The sequence below is a fragment of the Polyodon spathula genome, chromosome 8 (genome assembly GCF_017654505.1).
Source record: "Polyodon spathula isolate WHYD16114869_AA chromosome 8, ASM1765450v1, whole genome shotgun sequence".
Lineage (NCBI taxonomy): Eukaryota > Metazoa > Chordata > Actinopteri > Acipenseriformes > Polyodontidae > Polyodon > Polyodon spathula.
The window spans coordinates 36,846,604-36,869,277 of record NC_054541.1 but is presented as its reverse complement, the minus strand read 5'-3'; the positions used below and the strand labels follow the sequence as shown (position 1 = coordinate 36,869,277).

The following is a 22,674-nucleotide window of genomic DNA, read 5'->3' as shown; positions in this document are numbered from 1 at the left end:
GTAATTTTCACATTATTTGAAACTTGTCTCCAGAAGTCTTCTAAAAATGTTCTTATAATCATATGACATTTTAAATAAATACATAAAATGCATGCTTATAGTTATTAGAACTACGTAATACGAATTTCTACACTGGTAAATACAGAAAAAGTGACACAAACTGTATGTGTGTGGTGTAAAAAACATAAAACAAAGACACGGCATTATTAGTAGTTTACATTTTTTATTTTTTTAATCTGAACATGGTTCCAACTGGTTTGGCATAGCAGCAGCCTACTGTACATAATAATCTGTTCATATTGTAGACTGGGTGCATAAAGTTTGCTGTCTTGAGCACATAAATGAGCGTGGGAAATTTTTATGCAGTTTATTTTTATGAGTCACCAACCATTGCATGAGATAATTTGCATTTCGTTTTCAAATAGTACAATAAAGCAAAGATATTATTCTGCTACTTGGGTTGCTGTGAAACCAAAGTTATCTGAGAATCTGAGTACAAGAATAAAGCATTAGGTTATGGAATTGCAGAGCTCAGCCCTGTGTCCCAGTCTTCAGCGTGGGGGAGCCCCTCTGAACCTTCAGGCGGTGCTCTCTGTTGACAGCAGTGTATGTGGGATGCAAGCCCACAGTTGGAAGAACAAGAATGTGCCGTTATTGTTTTGTAAGAGTGCCTGGGATACTTTTCCTTTTTGAAATTCATTTTTGTTTCAGGAAGTTGTAGTTCATTCTTTTTTTGCAACCTTATTCATGTTGCCAGTGTATTTCCTAGATCCTTGGTGTGTATCATTGTTGACTGCAGACAATGGTCATTGTAATGCACCCTTTGTACTTCTTTGATCCTCCAGTTTGAGATGTTTTGAATTTAATTGGCTTCTCAAGTAGGTAGGCCTTTCCAAAAATAATCTGTGAATCACAGCATTAGGACCATCTATAGAGCCAGTGGTCTACATGGGAAAATGATAATTAACATTAACAATGATAATTAACATTAAAGAGTAACCCACCCTTCTGGCCCGCCATGGTTTCATAATGCGCTCCAGCAGTGAACTGTTCTTACTGCTAATTTATGTAAATGATATGCTAAAAAGTATCTTGTGTCCCACAGTGCTACACTGATCACCTGTTCCCACCAAAATCAATCATGGCAGCGCCCACAGCGGAGCAACGAGAGCAGCCAGTTCTGAGTCTCACACTTAGAATTAAGCATTTCATGAAGACATTTCTTGTCGTCACCGTCATCTTGAGAATAGCCATCATCTTTTTTTTCTTTTTCTCTTGAAGAATCTTCCAAGTAATGATGTGCCGTCTTTTGTCAAACGTGTTGTTACTGGTGATTGTACATCTATATTATTTCATGTGGATATTACTTTGTGGATCTGGCTTCATAATGAGGTTTTCAGACCCAATTAACTGTTCTATTGACACATGGGTTCCTAAAAATACAGATCCCTTAATACTGATAGGTTCTAGTAGGGCTGAAGGAGCATTCATGAGTGCATGAGCTACAGAGTAAAACATTCTCTTTCCTGACTAAATCCCCTGTTAATATCTTCAAGGGCTGTACTGTCGGGAGTACATACAATAGAGCTTTCACTTTTATGAGCTAACTCCAGGGCATGTGCTATTATCGTTTTTTTTTTTTTTAAACCGTGGTTTTCCATTAATAGCTGTCAAAGGTTACGTTAAATATGTTTGTGTAGCCTTAGTCCATTTTTTTGTGTATAAGAGTCTACATCACAAACATGCCTCCATATTTTCCACTTTCTGCTGTATGGAGCCAAAGTAAGTCAAGTAATTCAAGGCGAGTTAACTTTCCTCCACTTATCAAGCTAAAAAGTGTATTGAGTTGGGCCGTGTTCTTTCAGGGACTGTTGCTGTTCTACAGGTGTTTCACTTGGGTCTCCCTTATTGGTGGAAAGGGGATACACATATAGCACGGCTGCTGTACCTGTGTATTTCTGTTTACTAGAATGCTTCAACTACACAGTTTGCAAGATTCTTTTTTAATGCTTGGTGAAATTATAGAAAGTGCTTGAAACCACTCCAAAGCACTCAATAGCTCAGATAATAAATATGCATTAGCAGTACAATTGAAACTGTGACCAGCTGTTGTCCTAGAATAGTCATTCAAATCTGCAGTGAGCTGCAGGTCCTAGAACACACTGGCCAGCAATACCGATCCATTATCAGCAGGGATCCTAGGAATCTGTTTGCTGCGAAAAAATGCAGATTTTCTATGTTTTCTGAGAGGGACAAAAGCCATGCAAGGCTTTTTTTTGTTTGTTTGATAGTAACCAAAATCAATACACACATAATATATAAACATTAACACCGGCAACTTTGCTTTAAATTTATGTAAACAAACCTGTCTAATAAAACTGCTTCCGGTATTCAAGTTCAGTTTACTTCAGTCAATATCCAGAGCTGTTCAAAGATGCCGAAAACAATAAAAATCAGCCCGAAAGATCGGGTCAACGAGTTTTGGCAAGGATGAATTTCACATTGATGGTAATGTGCTGTTTTGTACTTCAGGCAGCAAGGCTGTAGACTACACTCGTTATTGTAGGACACATGGGAAGCGCTATGAAAGGAAAGCGGAAACGAGATGAGGGTGAAACAGCAGGGCCAATGACATTGTAATAAAATGTTACAGTTCAAGAATAATGAGTATATAAGTATATAAGTTATAAACTAAATTACAACATAGAGACAACAAGTGTAACAAGAACAACAATAAATACTTCCTGTGTTAACTGTTACCCAACAGTACTGTATGTGTGTCTTATAACATGGCAGAGAAAACTCCTTTTAGCCTTTTATTTTACTTCGGAATAACAGTTTTGTTTTTTTATCGCGGAAAACTAGGATCCCTGATTTATCAGTCAACAGTGGAACAAACTGTTTCAGCAGACGCAGTGCAGCTATGGCCGAAAGTTTAGCATCACCTAGAATTTTAGGATTGAGACGTTTAATTATATAAAAAAAAGCCCTATATGAAGATAATTTATTTAACAGTGATAATCAAAGACACTACAAAATGGTATCGCAAAAGTCTACTAATAGTAATGCAGTATTTCATGTTAGATTTTGAAATGTCATATTTTTTGCTAAATATATGGAAAACTACAAAGCGGTATGCAATTCAATATGTTAATGTAACATTATTCATCAGGTTTCATTCGACTTTTTGAAGCAAAATGAGTTAATTCTATAGGGTGATGCTAAACTTTTGACCATAGGGAAAGAAGACTGGAGTACTGTGCCTGGATTCTTTTTAGCTGCTCCAACTTCTGGTTCAGCTGCTTTGGCTTGCCAACCCGACGTTTTCCTGTGACAGCCTCATTCCTAATCTACTGCTATAGATGTTTTGACCTGAACTCCACCCCTAAATGCAATTCGAGCTTGAATATTGGCCCCCTGTTGTTGCAGATACATAAGTTCAGTACAAGCTTTACAATTTCATGACAGTGACCCAGGCCATGAAAAAAAGTTGCATATATCAAAAACATATCTTCTTCAATTTTTACTAAAAGATGTTTATTTGTGCATGCTGTGTTATTTTTGTTTGGTTTGTGCCTTTTTTTTTTTTAACTTTACAGCCATTTAAGGTTACTATTAAAAAAATAAAAAGTGACATTTTCAGGTTTCAATGGTAGGATAAATGTTTTAGTTTTACATTTGTAAATATGCCCCATTTTAACTTGATGGGTATGCAATACCAAGTTACTAATATTACATTTTCTTGGGAAAAGGAAAATATTTTAGAGTGATTCAAAATAATAGTGTTTATAATAAAACCACATGCCACATCCATAACATGTTCTTGGTAAAGTTTTTATAAAATCAACATCAACTGAAAATGACTTTCTTCTGTTTACTTGTAAACTTCTGTTTAACCTTGTAATTTGAGTTATATCTACCTGGGACTGAGCGGGCTATCTTAGTGGAAGTTGTTGGGCATGATAAATGCCCAGATGGATTTAATTTCACATTTCCTTCCCACATGAGGTATCTGTTCATCATCACCTCTGTGCCCTACTTTGTGTGTCATTGCCAGAAAATCTGTTGCCAACATGAACAATCCATAGAAAAAGTCTGTAAAAGTGTCAAGTAGCTTTTAGCTATTGTGAGTAGATGATGACATTATTGTGTGTCTACTTGACTTGGTTACAAAGTTTTACATTGTATTAACAAACATTTCAAAATGTTATGATTAAGCATGCAGCAGTTTTGTTATTGGTGGCAAGTTTCCTTCGAGCAGCAGTCGAACATGCAGCTAGTTCCAATACTCTGTCCTGACACCGTTGCGCTGGTATGTTGTTGTCTTGATGTGGAGCCCAGCTGTAAAGAAACTGAAACTGGCAAGCGCTGTGTTGATAAAGGAGAGGGCTTTGCCATTGGTTGTCCCTCTGGCTTTTCTCTTTGATATTAATGTTGTTTGGCGTTACTCCATAGTCTCCCAAGCTCATAAGTCTGAAACCAGTGTTTTTTTTTTTTCTTTCTAAAAAAAAAATCCTACAGAAATATCTGGAAAAACACGAACAAACCAAAAAGGACAAGCAAATGACATATGGCTGCGTTTCACAGTGATCTCCTTTATTATAAAACATATTCAGTAAGTTACCCGCTGGTGTAGTGTGTCAGAAGTGTTGCTAAGAGCTCAGCAATAACAGATGGCTACACTGCGTTTTATTTAAGAACTCTGCAATCTCTAATGGGACCGCTGCAGAGTTTTCTAATTCCTGACCATTTTGCTGACCAACTGTAATCAACTTCAGTATGAAAACATTGATAAAGACTTGTCTACAAAAAGTTTTGAGGCTATACTTTTTTTTATTTTGACTACTGCTCTAAGTTATTATTGAGTGTTTAGCTTTATGGAAAAATAGGCTGCATAATTTGTGTACAGTAGGATCCCTCATGTAACATTCTGAACTCTCAGAGAACTCTGAATGAATAAACATTTGGACACCCTCAGTAAAGAACAGTATAGAGAATGAAAATCTGAATTGGAAAACGTTTTAAAGACAAAAATAAACCTTCTCCCACTGACTCTACAAGTGCAATATATTTTTCTACAGGCTTGCGGTCTCTAGCTTGATTTTACATTTAAAACACCATTACATTTAGGTTTGTACTCAAAAGTGGGACAATGATAACACAAGGACCTATAGCTAGGTCACCTGAGGGAATGGTGAAATTCTGTCCAGACAAAAGCGTATTTTAATTGCAAAAGCAATCCCAGGAGGGTTTGGGAAGGGTATTTTATTAAATAATACAAGAAAACATTGGCCTATTAGAGCAGAATGAGAAAGCAAGTACTGTAAGGGTTCCAGAGAAAGTGTAATATCTACAAAGGCTTTAGTTTGTTAATCTAATTGAAAAGCACCCTGTGTTCATCAGACATTTTACACAAAGCGTAATAGAGTGTCTGACCTTTAATAAGCACTTATGTGGTCATGGTACCCTAAGGTCCAGCTGCAAGGCATCATTCTGCTTCCCCTTTTATAGTACGTTATTGGGGGGGGGGGGTTCTTTAACACATTGGTGGCACAGTAGGTGTCTTTTTTTCCCCAATTTGGAAAGCCCAATTTATTTTTTATTTCAACCTGGCTCACTGCTGCCACCCCCATGCTGACTTGGGAGAGACAAAGATGGACACACGCGTCCTCCGAAACGTGCTGTCAGCCGTCCGCTTCTTTTCACTCTACAGGCCTGCCATGCAGCCACTTCCCGAGCTGCAGCGTCGGAGGACCACGCAGCTCCAGGCAGCTTACAGGCAGACCCGCAGACACCCGGCCAATCTACAGGGGTCGCTGGTGCACAGTGAGCCGAGGACACCTTGGCCGACCTAGCCCTCCACCACCAGACGGCACTCGGCCAATTGTGCGCTGCCCCCTGGGAACCCCATTCATAGTCGGCAGTGGAATAGCTTGGACTCAAACCAGCGATCTCCAGGCTATAGGGCGCATCCTGTACTCCACATGGAGCGTCTTACCAGATGCGCAGCTCGGGAGCCCTTACAATATGTGTCTTTAAAGGGTATATAAGGACCTTTTTATTTTGCCTCAAGATGGCGTCACATTTACTCGCATGGATCTTTCAGAACTACATTTCCTATTATCCTCCTGCTCACTGGTAAATCCATCTCGGTCACATATGTGAGCAGGAGGATGATGTGAAATGCAGTTCTGAGAGGTCCATGCAGTTACATGTGAAGCCATCTTGAGGCAGAGAATGCAATTTAAAAGTTTAAAAAAGTGGTCAAAATGTAAAAATAAATAAATAAATAAATAAATAAATTTAAACAGTACGCACACCTTACGTTAAGTTGTAGCAGCACATGGGAACATGTAACACAATGAAATAAAAAGGTCCTTGTATACCCTTTTATGCCAACACTACTTGCTCCTCACCCAAGGTACCTGGTAAATGTACAGCCATCACTAGGTAGAGGTTTTTGCTCATCCAAAATTTAAATATGGAATAGCAGTGGTCAATCTGTTGAATAACTTGAGTTGTTGCTTGAAGAGTGAACATGGCCTAAAAAGCCCTGACGTAGAGTACTAGGAACATTTGTAATCTGAGTAGTTTATTGCATGTTCTGTACTTTGGTTGCCCCAATACACAACTGCTGCCTCCAGTTGTTTTTGTGTTGCTCATTCACGTTTGCACTGTTTTATTACACGCTACACAGTCTTGGAGCAGTGTTTTGGAACGTAGTTTCCACCAAATTAGGCGTATTTTGCTTTGCGTTTGCCTGCTGTGGTAATAAACGATGGATAATGCCACTTCGTTGGACACCTGGCAACCCTTTTATGAGGCAGCATGTTTGTACTGCAGGCTCTTAATGATCAGTTTCTAAGGTTACCGGTTTATAATAATCTGCCATGTGTCGCTTTAAACACTGTGCTGGAAAAGTAAAGGTAACGACTGTTTCACAAATTCCAACATTGTATACTGTGTTTAATACTTTCAGGCGAAATCTATTTAAAACAGTTTGGAATGACAGTTTCATAATTTTTGCAATTTTTTTTTGTCTTTTGACTTTGATCTTGAGTTTAAATTCTAGAAAAAGTGTTATGGACCTAGATAGGTCTCCTCAGATACTTTGCCATGAAGATTGCCATTACAATTTTTTAATATATGTTTTTAAACTCTAGCACCTTGTCTGGATAACTGTACTGCCCTTGTTTTCACCACATACTGTAACATGCAGTTATAATTCACTGTGTTGTACAAAGTTGAGTACCTTTGTATACAAATTCCCTTTGCATTTAAACACTGGCTGTTGTCAATGTTAATATAAACTCATATTTTTAGGTAATTATCTATCTAGGTAACTATTTATTACAGAGTTTCATTTTGGAGGAAAATTATATTGACACAGGACATTTGTTTCTGTGGCTGAAGTTGAGCCTGAGACGATCACATGCTGCTTTTATATATTTTATAATAATCTGTTTGTGCTACTTCGGTCCATGAACCAATTATTTTTGGGGGTTTCCCACTGGCTGCTTGTAGCTGGAATAAACCACCTGACCTCTTTTAACGTTGCTTTTCATATGGCAACAAGACTAGTTTAAGTCCAAGTGTTGGTGGGGGTGGAGAGGCAGTGATTAGGAGCATGGGATTTACAAAGCCTGGAGGAAAATGGCAGGTGTCCATGAGTCAGAAACCTACGCTTGTTTAAATGGCAAAACAATTTCCACTCCCACAAAAGGAGAAAATCAGAACACCTTTTTTTCAGTTTGTTCGTGTCTTGTAGCAGAACACAAATTAACTTAACTCCTTTTTTTATTTATTTTTTCCAGTCAGTTTTTGGCTTGGATACATTATCAGACAAATCAAATATGGGTTTTGCATCAAGCTTACTGTACGGGTGCTTAGGAGAATCCCAGTAGTGTATTAATTTATATTGTATATACAGGTACAGATCTCTTTCCCTTCTATGGTGAAATGCACCATTTCCAAGAAAAGGGTGCTTTGCTTCCACGAAGGCTAGCAGCTGAACTGTGTCATTTTACTTATCTGTAGCCTGCAAATCAGGGAGCTAATACTAAAATGATGCTTAGTAGGTTATGTTGGTCATTGTCATACAGGTAGACTAAAGCATATGCAAAGATTTGGGGGAAACTTCTAACCATCAGGTCAAGGTCACAGAAAACCAACCACGTTCTCTGTTTCCAACGTATCTAATTTGGATACAGTTTTGTAGAATAAAACAGTTAGGTACGAACTCGGTTCTTATTGCATTTGTAAATCTGTGAATAAAACATAGTGAATAAAATCATCTTTGCATCAGTCAGGTAATGTTGTGAGGCACAAATATTCTTAGTTTTTCAGCACATGTTTTACATATTTGTAGAAAGGTTATAAAACAAGAAACATCCCCAAACTTTTCTTTTTATTATTTAATATTTAGGCCTATTTATGTTTAGGGCTGGATTTGACTAATCTTTTTACTACTGTGCACTATTATGTGATTATTAGGATGTTGTATATGTGCCTGCACTTTGTTTTTTTTCTTTTCCGGAAGTTGATATGGAGCTCTGCCAAGGACAATAATGCATAATAGACCACTCACAAGATTCCGATTGATTTCTTGAAATGAACATAAATGGATTCAGATCACACATATTTTTGCCTAAAATTATTATTATTATTATTATTATTATTATTATTATTATTATTATTATTATCATCATTGCTTGACTATGTAATCCAGTGTAATATTGCAGGTTTGCCACCAGTAGAATGCAAAATGATTGTACACGATCCGTTGCATTAATTATTGTAGATTTTTTAAAATTCACTTTGGACACTTGCAAACAAAACATTAAACACAGATAATTCAAATAAGTGACTGGGTAACGTTTTAATTAAAATATGAGAGCATAAAGCGAAATGCATCTCTGCAACTGTAGCACACTGGAAGGGGTGGCTGCTTTCGCTAGCAGAAGCTGGAACACGTAATTCATAAATTGTAACCGACAGCAAATAAACAAAAGTGAGAGATCAAATCATTTCCATGTGAATAGGCCATAATGTTAATGCAGTTTTCAAACCTTGTTTTGTTTTTTTTTCTCCTTTGGACAGTGGGTTTGATTTTTTTTTATTTTATTTAATTTTTTTCTTACTTTACCGTTATGTTTACACTGGACATTTGTCAGATTTCATACAAAACAAGGCAAATGCTAGTGACAGCAGGAATAGGAAAATTGGAGAGTGCTATATTTAAATGTCAGTATATTTATCAAACGTGTCTTAAAACATCTCGATTTGTTTGAATTCGTTTTTATATACCATGCTGTATAAAAAGACTTATTGTTCCTTTAAACTGATACTGTGAGGGAAGTTTTTTTTTTTTTTTAAAGCATTGTAACTCAATAACGGTCTGTAATAGTCGTTGGAATTTGCACGATAATCGATGTCAACGTCAGGGTTCGATTTACAACACGCACACACACACACACACTCAGACACCTGACCAATTCTCTCATATTACTGAATTACAAATGGTACATTGAAATTTCATTCTGTTTGATATTTTATTTTTAAACACTGAAACTCAGAATCAATTATTGTATGGTGACATTGGTTTTATGTTGGGAAATATTTTTTGCTTGCATAAGTATTCAACCCCTGTGCTGTGGAAGTTCCCAGTTTGCACCGATGAGAGAAATTGCCCTAATGAGGACACAGTTACCTTACCATTGGCCTCCACCTGTGAACCATTAAAGTTCCTATCACATTTTCTGGATAAAAACCCCACTGTTGAAGGATCATTGGTAAGGCTGTGAATCTGAAGGAAAATGAAGACCAAAGAGCATTCTACAGAAGTTAGAGATAAAGTAATACAAATGCATAGATTAGGGAAAGGGTACAAAATAATATCCAAGTGTTTGGATATCGCAGTGAGCACAGTTGGATCAATAATCAGGAAGTGGAAGCTGCATCACACCACCCAGGCACTGCCAAGAAAAGGCCGTCCCTCAAAACTCCGCGCTCAAACAAGAAGGAGATTTATGAGAGAAGCCACAGAGAGGCCAACAATCACTTTGAAGGAACTACAGAGTTCAGTGGCTGGGAGTGGAGTAATGGTGCACGAGTCAACCATATCAAGAGCTCTGCATAACACTGGCCTGTATGGGAGGGTGGCAAGAAAGAAGCAGTTACTCAAAAAGTACCATCTGAAAGCACGTCTGGAGTTTGCCAGAAAGCATGAGAGTGACCCAGCTGCGATGTGGGAAAAGGTTTTGTGGTCAGATGAGACCAAGATAGAGCTTTTTGGCCAAAACTCAAAGCGCTATGTGTGGCGCAAACCTAACACTGCCCATTCCTCAAGACACACCATCCCTACAGTGAAGTATGGTGGTGGTAGCATCATGCTGTGGGGATGCGTCTCATCAGCAGGGACTGGGCATCTTGTTACAATTGAAGGAAGAATGGATGGAGCAAAATACTGCAAGAGAATCTGCTTCAGTCCACTAAAAAACTGAAGCTTGGGAGGAAATTCACCTTTCAGCAGGACAATGATCCCAAGCACAAGGCCAAAGCAACATTGGAGTGGCTCAAGAACAAAAAGGTGAATGTCCTACAGTGGTCCAGTCAAAGTCCTGATCTCAATCCCATTGAGAATCTGTGGCACTATTTGAAAATTGCGGTCCACAAGCATCGTCCAACCAACCTGAACAACCTGGAGCAAATCTGCCAAGAAGAATGGGCCAAAATCACTCCGACACTGTGTGCAAATCTGGTACATACTTACCCCAAAAGACTTAAAGCTGTTATTGCAGCGAAAGGTGGCTCTACCAAATATTAATGTGTGGGGGTTGAATACTTATGCAAGCAAGATATTTCAGTTTTTTATTTTTCTTAAATATTTCCCAACATAAAACCAATGTCACCTTACAATAATTGATTTTGAGTTTCAGTGTTTTAAAATAAAATATCGAACAGAACGAAATTTCAATGTACCATTTGTAATTCGGTAATATGAGAGAATTGGTCAGGGGTCTGAATACTTTTGCAAGGCACAAGTGCACTGTATGTGTATATATATATATATATATATATATATATATATATATATATATATATATATATATATATATGTAATATAAAATCTCGTACATCTGGTGGCTTGTAAATTAGCTCACATCTATAAAACTACACACTGGAGCCAAAAGCTGCATCAAAATAAAGTAGGCCTCAAATGTGTAATACGGTTGTACAGAAGCATTTCCCAAAGCCCTGCTGTGACTAGTAAGCAAGTTTTGGGAAGCAGCCAGCCAGCCTGCATGCTATATAATTAATCATCTTGTTGAAGACTGTTCATAAATTGCATACAAGAGAATAATGTGGTGTTGTGTTACTGTTGCAGGCTCGTAGGAAGGATGTGTTTATCCAGGAACGATACGGGCACTTCAACATCACTGACCCCTTCCTGGCTCTGCAGCGTGACTATGAAGCAGGTGGAGGAGAGAAGGAGAAGAGGCCCATGTGCACCAGCCCCTTGTCAATCCTGGAGGCAGTCATGGCCCACTGCAGGAAAATGCAGGAACGAATGTCATCGCAGCTTGCTGCTGCGGAAAGCAGGCAAAAAAAAGTAATGCTAAATCAAGCCTTGGTGTTTACTGTTTTGTTTGCTTGTTGGCCCTCTTTTTTTATTTTATTTTCATGCGTTATGACAAGATGTTTAATTGTTTGTATCCCCTTTTCTGTATTGTATCCCCCGCCCCTCAAAAAAAATCCCTAAATTCACTGACCTGCCTCTCAATCACATTGTTTCACTTTCCCAGCTGCACATTGCTGGGATTTGCTGTATTTGGCAAACAGACTTCTACAGCAGGTCAAAGTTAAATACTATTTGAATATCCATTTGAATTTTGAAAGAATATTCAAATATGGGAATGAAATACATGTTCATCTAAGCACTGATTTTTACATATATGTTTACCCACTCATTCTGTTCCTATTTCAAAACAAATTCACTGCAATGCAGTGATCACTGCCAACAGTTAAGCTCAGGTGTTGTACACAGCTTGCATACCTTTAACAGAGTTGTACTTATCTCTCAGTGGTCTGAATAAACAATAGCGCTAAATATGCCCGTTCTACAATATGAAGTGTAGTGATCTGAGCTTTATAAGTGGGAGCCCCACTGGATTCTTACCCTTGGTGTTGCCGAAGGTGTAATTTTTGAAGCCCATGTTGTAATGTCAAACAGCACTGCTTTGAATCTTGTTCAACAAATTGGAGCACTCTATTCACCTAAGTCCTTTTTTAAATACTGTTCAATTCTCTTTCCTTTAAAAAAATAAGAATTTGAATTGGAGATCTTTAGTAAAATGTAATGGGAATGTCTCTGTGTACACCTGCTGCTTTAAATATTGTATAATATCCTCTTGTGCCTAACAATGCGTGGATATTTCAAGGCTTGGACTGAAATTCATGCTTTACAATATTACTGAAGTACAGTATTTCATGGACCTGAACAAAACTGTTAGCGGCATGTATCTCCTTACTAACATAAGAGATACTGAATGGGTTGGAGCAGCTGTGAAGCCTAACCATGCTTGGCTTGTGTCTTTACCAAGGTTCATGGACCCTTGTTCTGTACTGAAATAGCATCTCCCTTGGGAATAAAGAGCCACTTGCCTAATGATGGTGAATTGAATGATGGAATTCTCTTGGATTTAAAAATATATACATGCAGCTGGTTGTTATGGTGATAAGTGAGAAAATGCAAATGGTTGTCATGGAGACCAAACAGCAATCTAAGAGTGAAACCAAAACATTACTGGGCTTTAAAGAATAAATAAAATGATTAGTGTTTGTCCCGTGGTGGCCCCATACAAAGCTCGATTCTGTGGCCCCTGTTCCCTATTCTTACCAGTAATACTATGCTACAATACCATAACTTACAAACAGAGCAACAACAACACTATTACACGTGTTGCATTTTACTACAGCAATCACAAAAACACTCACTTAAAAATTAACCTTTCATGCTTTCTCAGCGGCAAAGTGCAATTCTAGCTGAATAATCCAGTTTTATGCAAATCTGGTGAATGTTCGATATCTGGCCTAGTCCAGTCAAACGTTCCTGCAACATTGTAAAAAGTAAATCATTTTTGTATTAATTTCATGTTCAGGCAAGAAAAGCTACTCTCCCTTGACGCTACTGTGACGGGCACAGTCAAAAGCAAGACGCAAGGCAATACTGATGTTAGGGCAGCCCAGCAAATTTCCCCGGTAGATTTAGTCGACCATTGCAAGAGGCGAGTATGATACGTTGGCTGGAAACGTATTTATTTGTATTTGTTTCCAGGTTCATTCAAACACGCAGCACGCGTGCAACACATGTATACTTGTAGTCCCCAAAGGTTTGCAACACGGGCAAGCAAACTTTGTTCGTAGTGTGTTGAAATGTGTTCATTTTTAAATGTCTTGCAGTTTTTAGCTTGAATCGTGGGTTACATGGTTATGAGGCACATACTGACAAACTTGCACATGGCTTTAAACCCCAACACATTGGTTTTTTTTCTGTTTTATGGCTTGTGGCGTATAGATAAAATGAACAGTAAAATTTGTCTTTTGTTCTAATGCAGACTTGAGGTGAATATAAGCTTTTTTATAGTAACTAAGCCACGAGAACAGGGGGCCCCTTGCAGCCTCGGGGCCTCATGCAATTGCATGGGTTGCATGTGCCTAAAACCGCTGCTGCTCATCAACTGGCTGAAAAGTGACACCACACTTAGTACAGAGAACATTGTCTGCAGTGGATTGACTACAGTCATTGTCCATTCTAAATAAGGTGTAACATGGCCCGGCATTTTAATAGAACCTTATTAGTAAATATTTCAGCTTAATAAAATATTCAGTGGGTAAACAATGTTAACTATCTTCAGGTCAAATTACTATTTTGTGTATGTATACCTTGCTCTGGGTTTAATGAATATGAATGTGGACATATGTACAGAAATGTATATATCGGTAGACTCTGTGAACACAGGAGAAACCCTATACACCCCCTCTATCAGATGTATAAGATTACTGACTATGATCCTCCATCTCTGCAGTGCAAAAAAACAAACCTTGTCACTGAGGAGAGTAGCTTAACATTTGTGTTTTAAATATACAATAAATAACATAACAATCTCTTTTTCCTTGGTTGGTTTCTCGCTTTAATTTTAGGGGCAGATCTAAATTTTTATTGCAGTTGCAATATATTGCCACAACAATGGTTTGCTGTTTGTAGATTGGCAGTTTGCACATCATCCTACTAAGCGTTTGGAAATTCCACCCCTCAGGTGCACCCAATCAATGTAAATCCTACGATGCCATTAATACAGGGGTTTGTTAGGTGAAAGACGAAATTCAAGTTGACAGTGAGAAATTAAATTCCCAGTGACAGTGAGATAGTCAATTATCCTATGTAGGTCAGCAAGTTTCCTATATTCTTGATTATTTTATCTTGTATTGTGCTTATTGTTTTGGTGCGTAAAAGCAATATTTATTCCACCCCTAGAACTCTAAATGGTTGTCTAATAGCATTACTTGCAAAGAGAGACGAAGCCGGTATGATTGATTCACAGGGAGAACCTTGTGTTCTGCTGTTCGGGCCCCAGGGAGCAGTTCACACCCAATCACCTGGAAATCAATATACTTGCTGTTTAGACATAAAGAGTAAACAGCAAGTCCCATGTTGGTACTCAGATTCTTAGCATTGGAGTGAAATAGCCTGAGGTAAAGCATTGCACTTGCTTGAAGTCACAGGTTTTCCCATAGCCACTGAAAGACTGAATCAGACATTACATTAAGTAATCCAACACTACATTTTTTCTATTTGGAGATGGACATCTGAAACTGTGATTTTGTTTGTTCGTTTGTTTATTTACCCGTTTTTTTTAATACAATTTGTATATGCTTTTGCTTGTCAGCTTCGGCTGTTTTGTAGCTGTGTCTCTTGGATGTTTGAACTTGTGTTTGTTTAAAGGTTTGGGATTAACATGCTACATACTACCTTTTACGTTCTCGTTAAAGTTCTTCAATCTTGAGTTATTGCACTTTTGTATGTGGTCCAGTTATGGGTGAGGGGAGGGAAGGGTTGTCTCTCAGGATACAGAGCTTTATTGTTTACCCATATCACTTTGATCCCTTTTCCCTTTTTAATTATTTAGCATCCTGCAACTACACTTAGACCTGGTCTACAAATATGATGGGTTTTTGTATTTAGCATAAAATTACATAATGTAAATAATTTTAAAAACAAAAGAATGCCCAAAGGCCAAAAAAACAACAAACCTCTGTATAGGTTGTCTATTTAAAAAAAAAAAAAAAAAAATTGGTATTTATTCACCCATTTAAAGAACCAGCTAAGCCGTTGTGTTGTACCACGTTTCCATGACCCCCCCCCCCCCCCCCCCAACACCTCGGTTTCCATGTTTTTAAATTACTCTGGTAGGTTCCAAATTCGGTAAGGTGCCCCAATTCTCTGGTCCGATTTCACTCCTCGGGATGGCCTGAATTCGGGCTGGGAGGAAATTGCCTCACTAAATGTCAATCTAAAATGATGTAGGGGGTGGGAACATACTGTATAACAGGACATTTTGGCTGGTATTAAATTTGGTGGATTTGCTACCTTGGGGGGATTTTAACGGTTTTTCAATTGCTGTTTTTCACTTGCACGGTCACAAAAAAATGTAACGCAGTTTTGCATTTATACTTTCATTTCCAAAAAGATTCAAATAAATGTTTGCTTAATGAAATCTGTACGTTAAACAGTATCTCATTTTACAGTAACTCGCTATACTAGCATCTACAATGTCATTGCAGCAACTTGGAGAACAAAAAAGGCCTGCTAGCAAGTTAGACTAACAAGTACTGGTAAAATCAGTTCTGTTTTATACGGTGCTGAACTGATTTTTTTTAACGTATACTTTTGTTTATGGACTTTGCAATAGTATTGTTGTGATTACTATAGATGTCTTTAGTGATATCTACAATGTATCGACAGTAACAATCAGCCCGTTTGTTGCAGACTTTCTGACAAGTCTGGCATAAACAATTTTGGCTTAACATAAAAAAGAACAGTCCCACTACAGTAATAGGCGCAGTTTACAGTGCCTCAGGGTGTTTGATCACATCAGAACAATTCCAGATTTTTAAAAATCCTTTGATGGAAATGTCCGGTCCACTTTTAATGTTTTCAAGCAATTTGGCTTTATCACTGCCATTCTCATATCCATTTTGACATCTGACACATTATTTCCCTTGTCCAGTACTACTTTCTCTGTTCTGCGTACCAGTCTGCCAGAGGTATATGTACTGCACGAAACAAATGTGAAAGATTATCTAGATGGATTTATGTTTTAAATCATTGACAATTTCACTGTAATACTGTCTGTAGTAAATGCACGTCTTGACCTTCAACTCGCTATTATTTCCTGCCCAACTCACGTGATAACTTGGGTTGCTTGGAAAAGCATGGAACGCCTCCTTTTTCACCAACTCGAGTTGTCCATCAACTCGAGTTCTGGGAGAATTCAGACCAATTGGAGTGCACTCGAGTTGACTCGATTTGGCTGTCCATGGAAACGAGGTGGTTAACATTTTATTTAAGTTTATTGAGTTATATGCATGAAAATATACTGTATGAAAATCAATAATTTGTTTGTGTAAGGTGGGGAAAAGTTTGTCATCGTTTACAGTGAATTCGTAAGACGATCTCCTAGAAAGTACATGGATAGATGACTTCATGCTGTTGCTGCTAGCAAAGAAGTAACAATGCAGTAGCACTAATATCCAAATAAGGGGGGGAGGATCTAAAATTTCAATTAATGTATTTTATATATTTTTTTTTTTTTAGCTGGAGATGGAGAAGGCCCAGTTACAGAGCCTGGAGCAGGAACACAAGAAGCTGTCGGCCCAGCTGAAGGACGAGCGTGAAAAGAACAAGCACATCGTCACGATGCTGGTGAAGGAATGTAAGCAGCTGGCTGCCAAGGTGGTTGAGGAGAGCCAGAAGTTCGATGACCTCTCAGCCAAGCTGGAGGAGGAGGACAAGACGACGAGCCGGCTGGAGGAGGAGCTGGCAGCCGAGAGGCAGAAGGGTCAGCAGATGGAGGCGCAGATGGAGAAGCAGCTCTCTGAGTTCGACACGGAACGGGAGCAACTACGGGCCAAGCTGAGCCGTGAGGAAACGCGTGCAGGAGACCTGAAGCTGGAGAGTGAGAACCTGAGGAAGGAAGTGGAGCAGCTCAGATCTGAAAAGCCAAGCAAACTGAATGTCCCTGCCAACCTACCAAGCAAAACCAAGTGCTTGACATCCATCGGCGTCGGTACAGACAAACTAAATTTGAGGACAACCTCCTGCCAAACGGACATATCACTAGCTGCAGAGCACAGTATTGATGGTTTGAAGAAGTCTCCCATACCTGTAAAAGCTTCCGTTACAAATTACACCAGTGGTGGAAATCCAAAATTGGGCGTAGCAGGAAATGCAGTGTTAGCCAAACATGACCGGGGTTCTCCCCACTGCAATTTAGTACCGACAGCACAGACTGAGAATGGATCTTCAGGTGGTCGACCCCCAGAGTCACAGCACCAAGTCAATCCACCTCCCATGCACAGTTTAAATTCACCTGCTAACTCCACCACTTTGCAGACAGGCCTGAGTCCCAGAGTCCAGGCTGCGCGCTTCAAGTTTCAAGCTTCTCCAACCGAGCATGAGCAAAATGGAACAACCACCCAGAGCCCCCCATCCAGAGATTTGTCGCCCACAAACCGTGACAACTTGGCTGCCAAGCAGCAAGCCCGCCACACCGTCACACAAGTTCTTTCAAGGTTTACAAGCCCACAAACTGCCACTTTGAGGCCTGGTTTACCCCATTCTGCTTCCGAAGGAGGACCTTTCCCCGGCCGAATAGGCCATCCACAAATTGGCTTGAAGTCTCCCACAGTGGCGAGAGTTGACAGAGGGAATCCACCGCCTATACCGCCCAAAAAACCTGGCCTGTCACAGACCCCCTCTCCTCCACACCCACCTATAAAAGTGGTGACTGACGGGAGCCGGTCCCCCAACACTGGGCTGGGAATTCCCTCCAAACTAGTGCCCCCTCTTTCCGGATCACTTCAAGCAATGCGCTTAATAAATGAGGAGATTCTAATTAAACCCACATCGCCTCAGGTACCACCCAAACCGACCGTCGATATCTCGGGGGCAGGAGTGGGCATCCCTATCCCAGCCTTGGCCACATCTCAGGTGGGTGCCTGGCCCTCCCTCTCCCAAGGGCCGCACCAGTCCGCATGCTCAGAGTGTCCCCTTGCCATTCCCACCTCCTCCACCGCCATTGCCTGTAGCTCCTCCATAAACCCTGTTAGTCCTTCATCCTGTAGACCCTGTGAGACAGACAGCCTACTGGTAACAGCCTCAGGTAAAGGTATTGAAACATGCTATCAGATTAGTTCTCCAGAAGGTGCAGTTTTTCAAGTCAAAGAACCTTTGTTTCTCTGTATTTAATTCCTTCACCCAGTCTCTATCTAGTTTTCTTGTTGACACTGGCAGGGTCTCCTCTTGTCATCCAAGATGTCCATCTGTACTCTTGCGAAGTTGGCTTTTGATAGTTTGTGGGCTCTTCCAACAACTGCTTGTAGCTAACATTTGAAAACTGGGACTGGGACACATCAGTTCTTGTGGCAGTCTAACTACCAGTGTCATTTTGTAGACTTGCGGTAGAAGAAAAGAAATACGAGAAATACAGTGTTGTTAAATAGAGATGCTGCACCTTTCATAAGCAATCAGTAAACTTCAGTAAAATCATTTATTGCATTGGCTCTTTAAAAAAACAAAAACAAAACGTGTTCATAGGGGCCTTTTCTTGGGTTGCACTGAAAGGGGAAAAAGTCAACAGAATTGTGTGGCGCTGGAGTTCTGAAAGTACTGCCTTTATGCATACCTTCCTTTTCATTCCTTTTCGGGAACTTTATCTCTCTGCTTCCACAAAATTCCATTCTCTCACGTAAGCAATACTGTATATTTAAAAAATATATAATAATTAAGTATTGCTTATGTATCATCAGTGACTGCTGATGTGTTACAGGACAGTGAAAGGATGGGTTCTACAAGTAACAAGCTCTACTCTCTGAAGCTGATGCCAGGAGCTGTGTTCTCTCCCTTTGCCCTTTATCACTGCATGTTGTGCACGCCGTAACGAATGATCTGTTTTCACTAACTTGTATCTGTGATGACTGACTTTGTACTGTGCACTTACTACTATACTTCCTGAAATTGTTCAACCTCAGACACCGACTTTAGTTTGCAGCAAAGTGTTAGATTTTTTTTCTTTTTAAGTGAAAATGTTCTGTATAAAAAAAATCTCAAGTGTATTTATTTTTTTTATTTTTTAGAAAGGCATAATGTGTTAGTGTATATAATTTAGAAATACTTCATAGTTCAACCAGACCAAAAGTCTGCCAGCCCATATATTCACATATCTTGATGATAATGATGTACTATACTAGTGGAAATGAAGGTTACGCCACCATAAAAATAAGAGAATATAGAAATGTAATATTAAGCCGTACTCCAGAGTATAAAATAAATGTTAATTTTCAAGACTTGAGTTTGAATATGAATATATATCAACACATTTTTTTTTTAAGCACACAAAACAAAAACAAAAATGTCCTGTTTGAAATGGCACTAATAATAATAGTAATAATAATAATAATAATAATAACAATAATAATAATAATGATGCCCATTTAAAGTGTCTATTTAATATTGGCATGGGAATGCATATAAAAGATGGACCATGCTATTTTAAGTCATATTAGCTGGGACACTGTCATTCACAGTAATAAAGGACAAAGTATCTACTTCAGTACACTGTTATAAAAATGCTTCTGCGTTTGAATTTACTGAATCGTCACTGGATACTTTCAGGTGTAAATATCTGAACAGTATATCTCAACTTGCTTTGTTCCTGTGATTTAGTATTTCCCACCAATAGCTTTGGGAATCATGAAACAAACTTTGGTAGTATCTGTACAATACACAATCCACTGGAGCTGCACTACAACTGTCATTCATTCTTATGCTTTGATTGGCTATGCATGCTGGATATTTTGCAATTACAGTTACATGTTAGTTAATTGCATGGCCTTCCATAATCAGGAGGGAATCTGAAATGACACATTTTTCATTATTCTTATTCCTTGATCATAGCTCAGAAAGGTAGTGCAGTAGATAATAATCCACTTTGTGTTAATATGAAAAGCTGTTGGGAACACTAGTGTGGTTATGTATAAAGAAGGTTTCATTCCTCTGCTTTAAAGGGGGACTTGGTTAAGGGATTATAGACAATGTCCATACATCTGATTTACAATGGACTATCTGGGAAAGTCTTGATCTTGAGCATTAAATAAAAGTAATTTAGATATACACAGTTAAAACATAAGCTGCTTGTGTTTCACTACTTAGTCAGTTAAAAGCAGACACAATATAAACTGTTTCTTCAACTTGCATTTATTAATTTTTTTCTCCTTTTTGAACAGGGAAGGGTACACAGGGTCTTCTATATGTTGCGAAGCAAACTCCATGCACTTAACAAACTCTCGTCCAAAAAACCTAAATAATATTGCCAAAAACACACAATTACCTTTTTACTAAGTCCTTGTTTATTATAATAATAATAATAATAATAATAATAATAATAATAATAAATAATAATAATAATAATAATAATAATTGTATTTTGCTGGATTTGGTTATAATGTGAGATTACAGCTCTGCAGATGCAGTACTGACATTAACCTTTTTGTAGGACTAATGTGGAATCTCTCAGGTTTACTGCCATGTAGCGCTTTACTATTTGCATCTTACAGATGCAAATTGATAACAAAAATAAAGAATCGCGGCCCCCTCCAGTTTGTACAGAACGCTGTACTTTTGGTTTCTATAATGTTTTATTTTTGACATCCATATAGAAACGAGACAAGGCTTGGAGAGTCCACTTTGAGATTGAATATTATGTGAAATGAATTAATAATACAACTAATTTTATAACCATGTAATTGAGCTATTTGTCGTAATGAAAGCTGTTCTTAAAATCAATGTACCTGCATTCCACAGCACACAGACTAGAGATGGATTACATATATGCCATGCTTATAATTTGCATGATGTTCTTTCACAAGGACACCAATTGTTTTGGAATCAATTACTTTTTTTATTTATTTTTTTTTTAAATTAATCTATATTATTGTATACGTGAATTTGTGCTGGCTTTCCAAATGATGACAGGTACATTGTAGAACATGTTAATGGTATATTTATGATGGGATGAGTATCCTAACACACTACACATTTAAAAGTGCATCGTAACTGGGAAAGGGATAATATTCACTAAAAGCTAAAAAAAAAAAAAAAAAAAAAAACACATCTACCATAGAAAGCTCATTCTTTTGTAGAGCAGTAGAATTTTTTCAAATGACCATAGCCCTTAGATAGTGACCTATTTTCATATGGATACAGAAGAAGCACATTGATGGGATTATATTTTCACCTGATTCTAATACACTTCATTATTTTTTTTAGATTCCTATTCTTAGAAACTAAAGTAGTCCAATTGCAAGAACAGATTCGTACCCTCTGAGGCTGAATATCCACGGAGTATCCATCTGGCAGTTTAAAATGTGGAAAGCAGGTTATCGTTTGTTAATATCTTAAGCTTCTGTTGTTTCTCACTTCCTCCCTGTAAATGTTGTCATTTTAACTCGCCACAGGCTGGTCTCCCTCCCTAGTCCCCTCGCTAACCTGTGGTGGTCCTGTCCCCCTGGCTGGCAGGTCCACCCTTCTCCACCAAGCTGCTACCCAGGGAAATGTCACTTTATTGTCAATGCTGCTTAATGAAGACCAATTGGATATTAGTCACCTTGATGAAGATGGAAATTCTGCCTTGTATTCTGCTGCTAAATATGGACACACAGGTAACTCCAGAAATGTTTTGTTGGTTTTATGATTTACATAAGTACATTAGCTAAATGTCAGTACTGAAACTTTGCACAACTGCATGTGGCTTTGAACAACCAGATGTCTTAAGTGCAAGGTCTGTAGTGTTGTGGTTTTGAAGCCATAGGGAGGATCCGACAAGCAACGTAAAAGCATATTCCCCAGAAGAAATATTTTTACATGATATAATATTTGTAGGAATTCCTGTAAAGGGGAGATGTGTCACTGAGATACGGGCGTGAGTGTGTGTGTGTGTGGGGGGGGGGTGGATATTGGGTGGCAGGGAGGGATTAAATGATTAAGGCCCCAGCCACAGGTGTATAAATAGGGTGATCTCGGGTTTTAGAATAGTTAGTGTCGGTGAAGGTGTCGCTGTGCCTGTGTCCTGAGTGTTTACGTCTTGAGTTTTTTGTACAGACCTCTTTTGGCCCTTCTGCCTGTTATTTTATTAACGTGTTTTGTTTGTGTCTGTTTAGTGTTTTGTTTATTTTTTGTTTCATTAAAGTGTGCATTAGCGCTTAAACATGAAGCTTCCTAGTCTCACTTCCTGCTAAACAACAGCCTTGCCAGTGACACTGTCCTGTCGCAGGAGATTCACTGTTTTTTTTTTGTTTTGTTTTGTTTTTTTGTAAATCTGCCGCTGACAGCACTAA

General features: G+C 38.6%; 1 protein-coding gene across 5 annotated transcripts in view; it reads left to right on the top strand.

Annotated features, from left to right (window-relative positions):
• cttnbp2 (cortactin binding protein 2) overlaps nucleotides 1-22,674 on the top strand; it is a 52,193-nt gene that overhangs the window by 7,000 nt on the left and 22,519 nt on the right. For 4 of the 5 annotated variants that reach the window (XR_005950760.1, XM_041257820.1, XM_041257818.1 and 1 more), the window contains exons 3-5: nucleotides 11,387-11,611; nucleotides 16,877-18,449; nucleotides 21,796-21,999. Coding sequence is in view for 4 of the 5 variants with exons in the window: in XM_041257820.1 (XP_041113754.1) it covers nucleotides 11,387-11,611; nucleotides 16,877-18,449; nucleotides 21,796-21,999 (2,002 nt within the window). In the remaining variant the exon portion in view is untranslated. The remainder of the gene's footprint in view (nucleotides 1-11,386; nucleotides 11,612-16,876; nucleotides 18,450-21,795; nucleotides 22,000-22,674) is intronic. The other variant, XM_041257817.1, reaches the window with a different exon arrangement.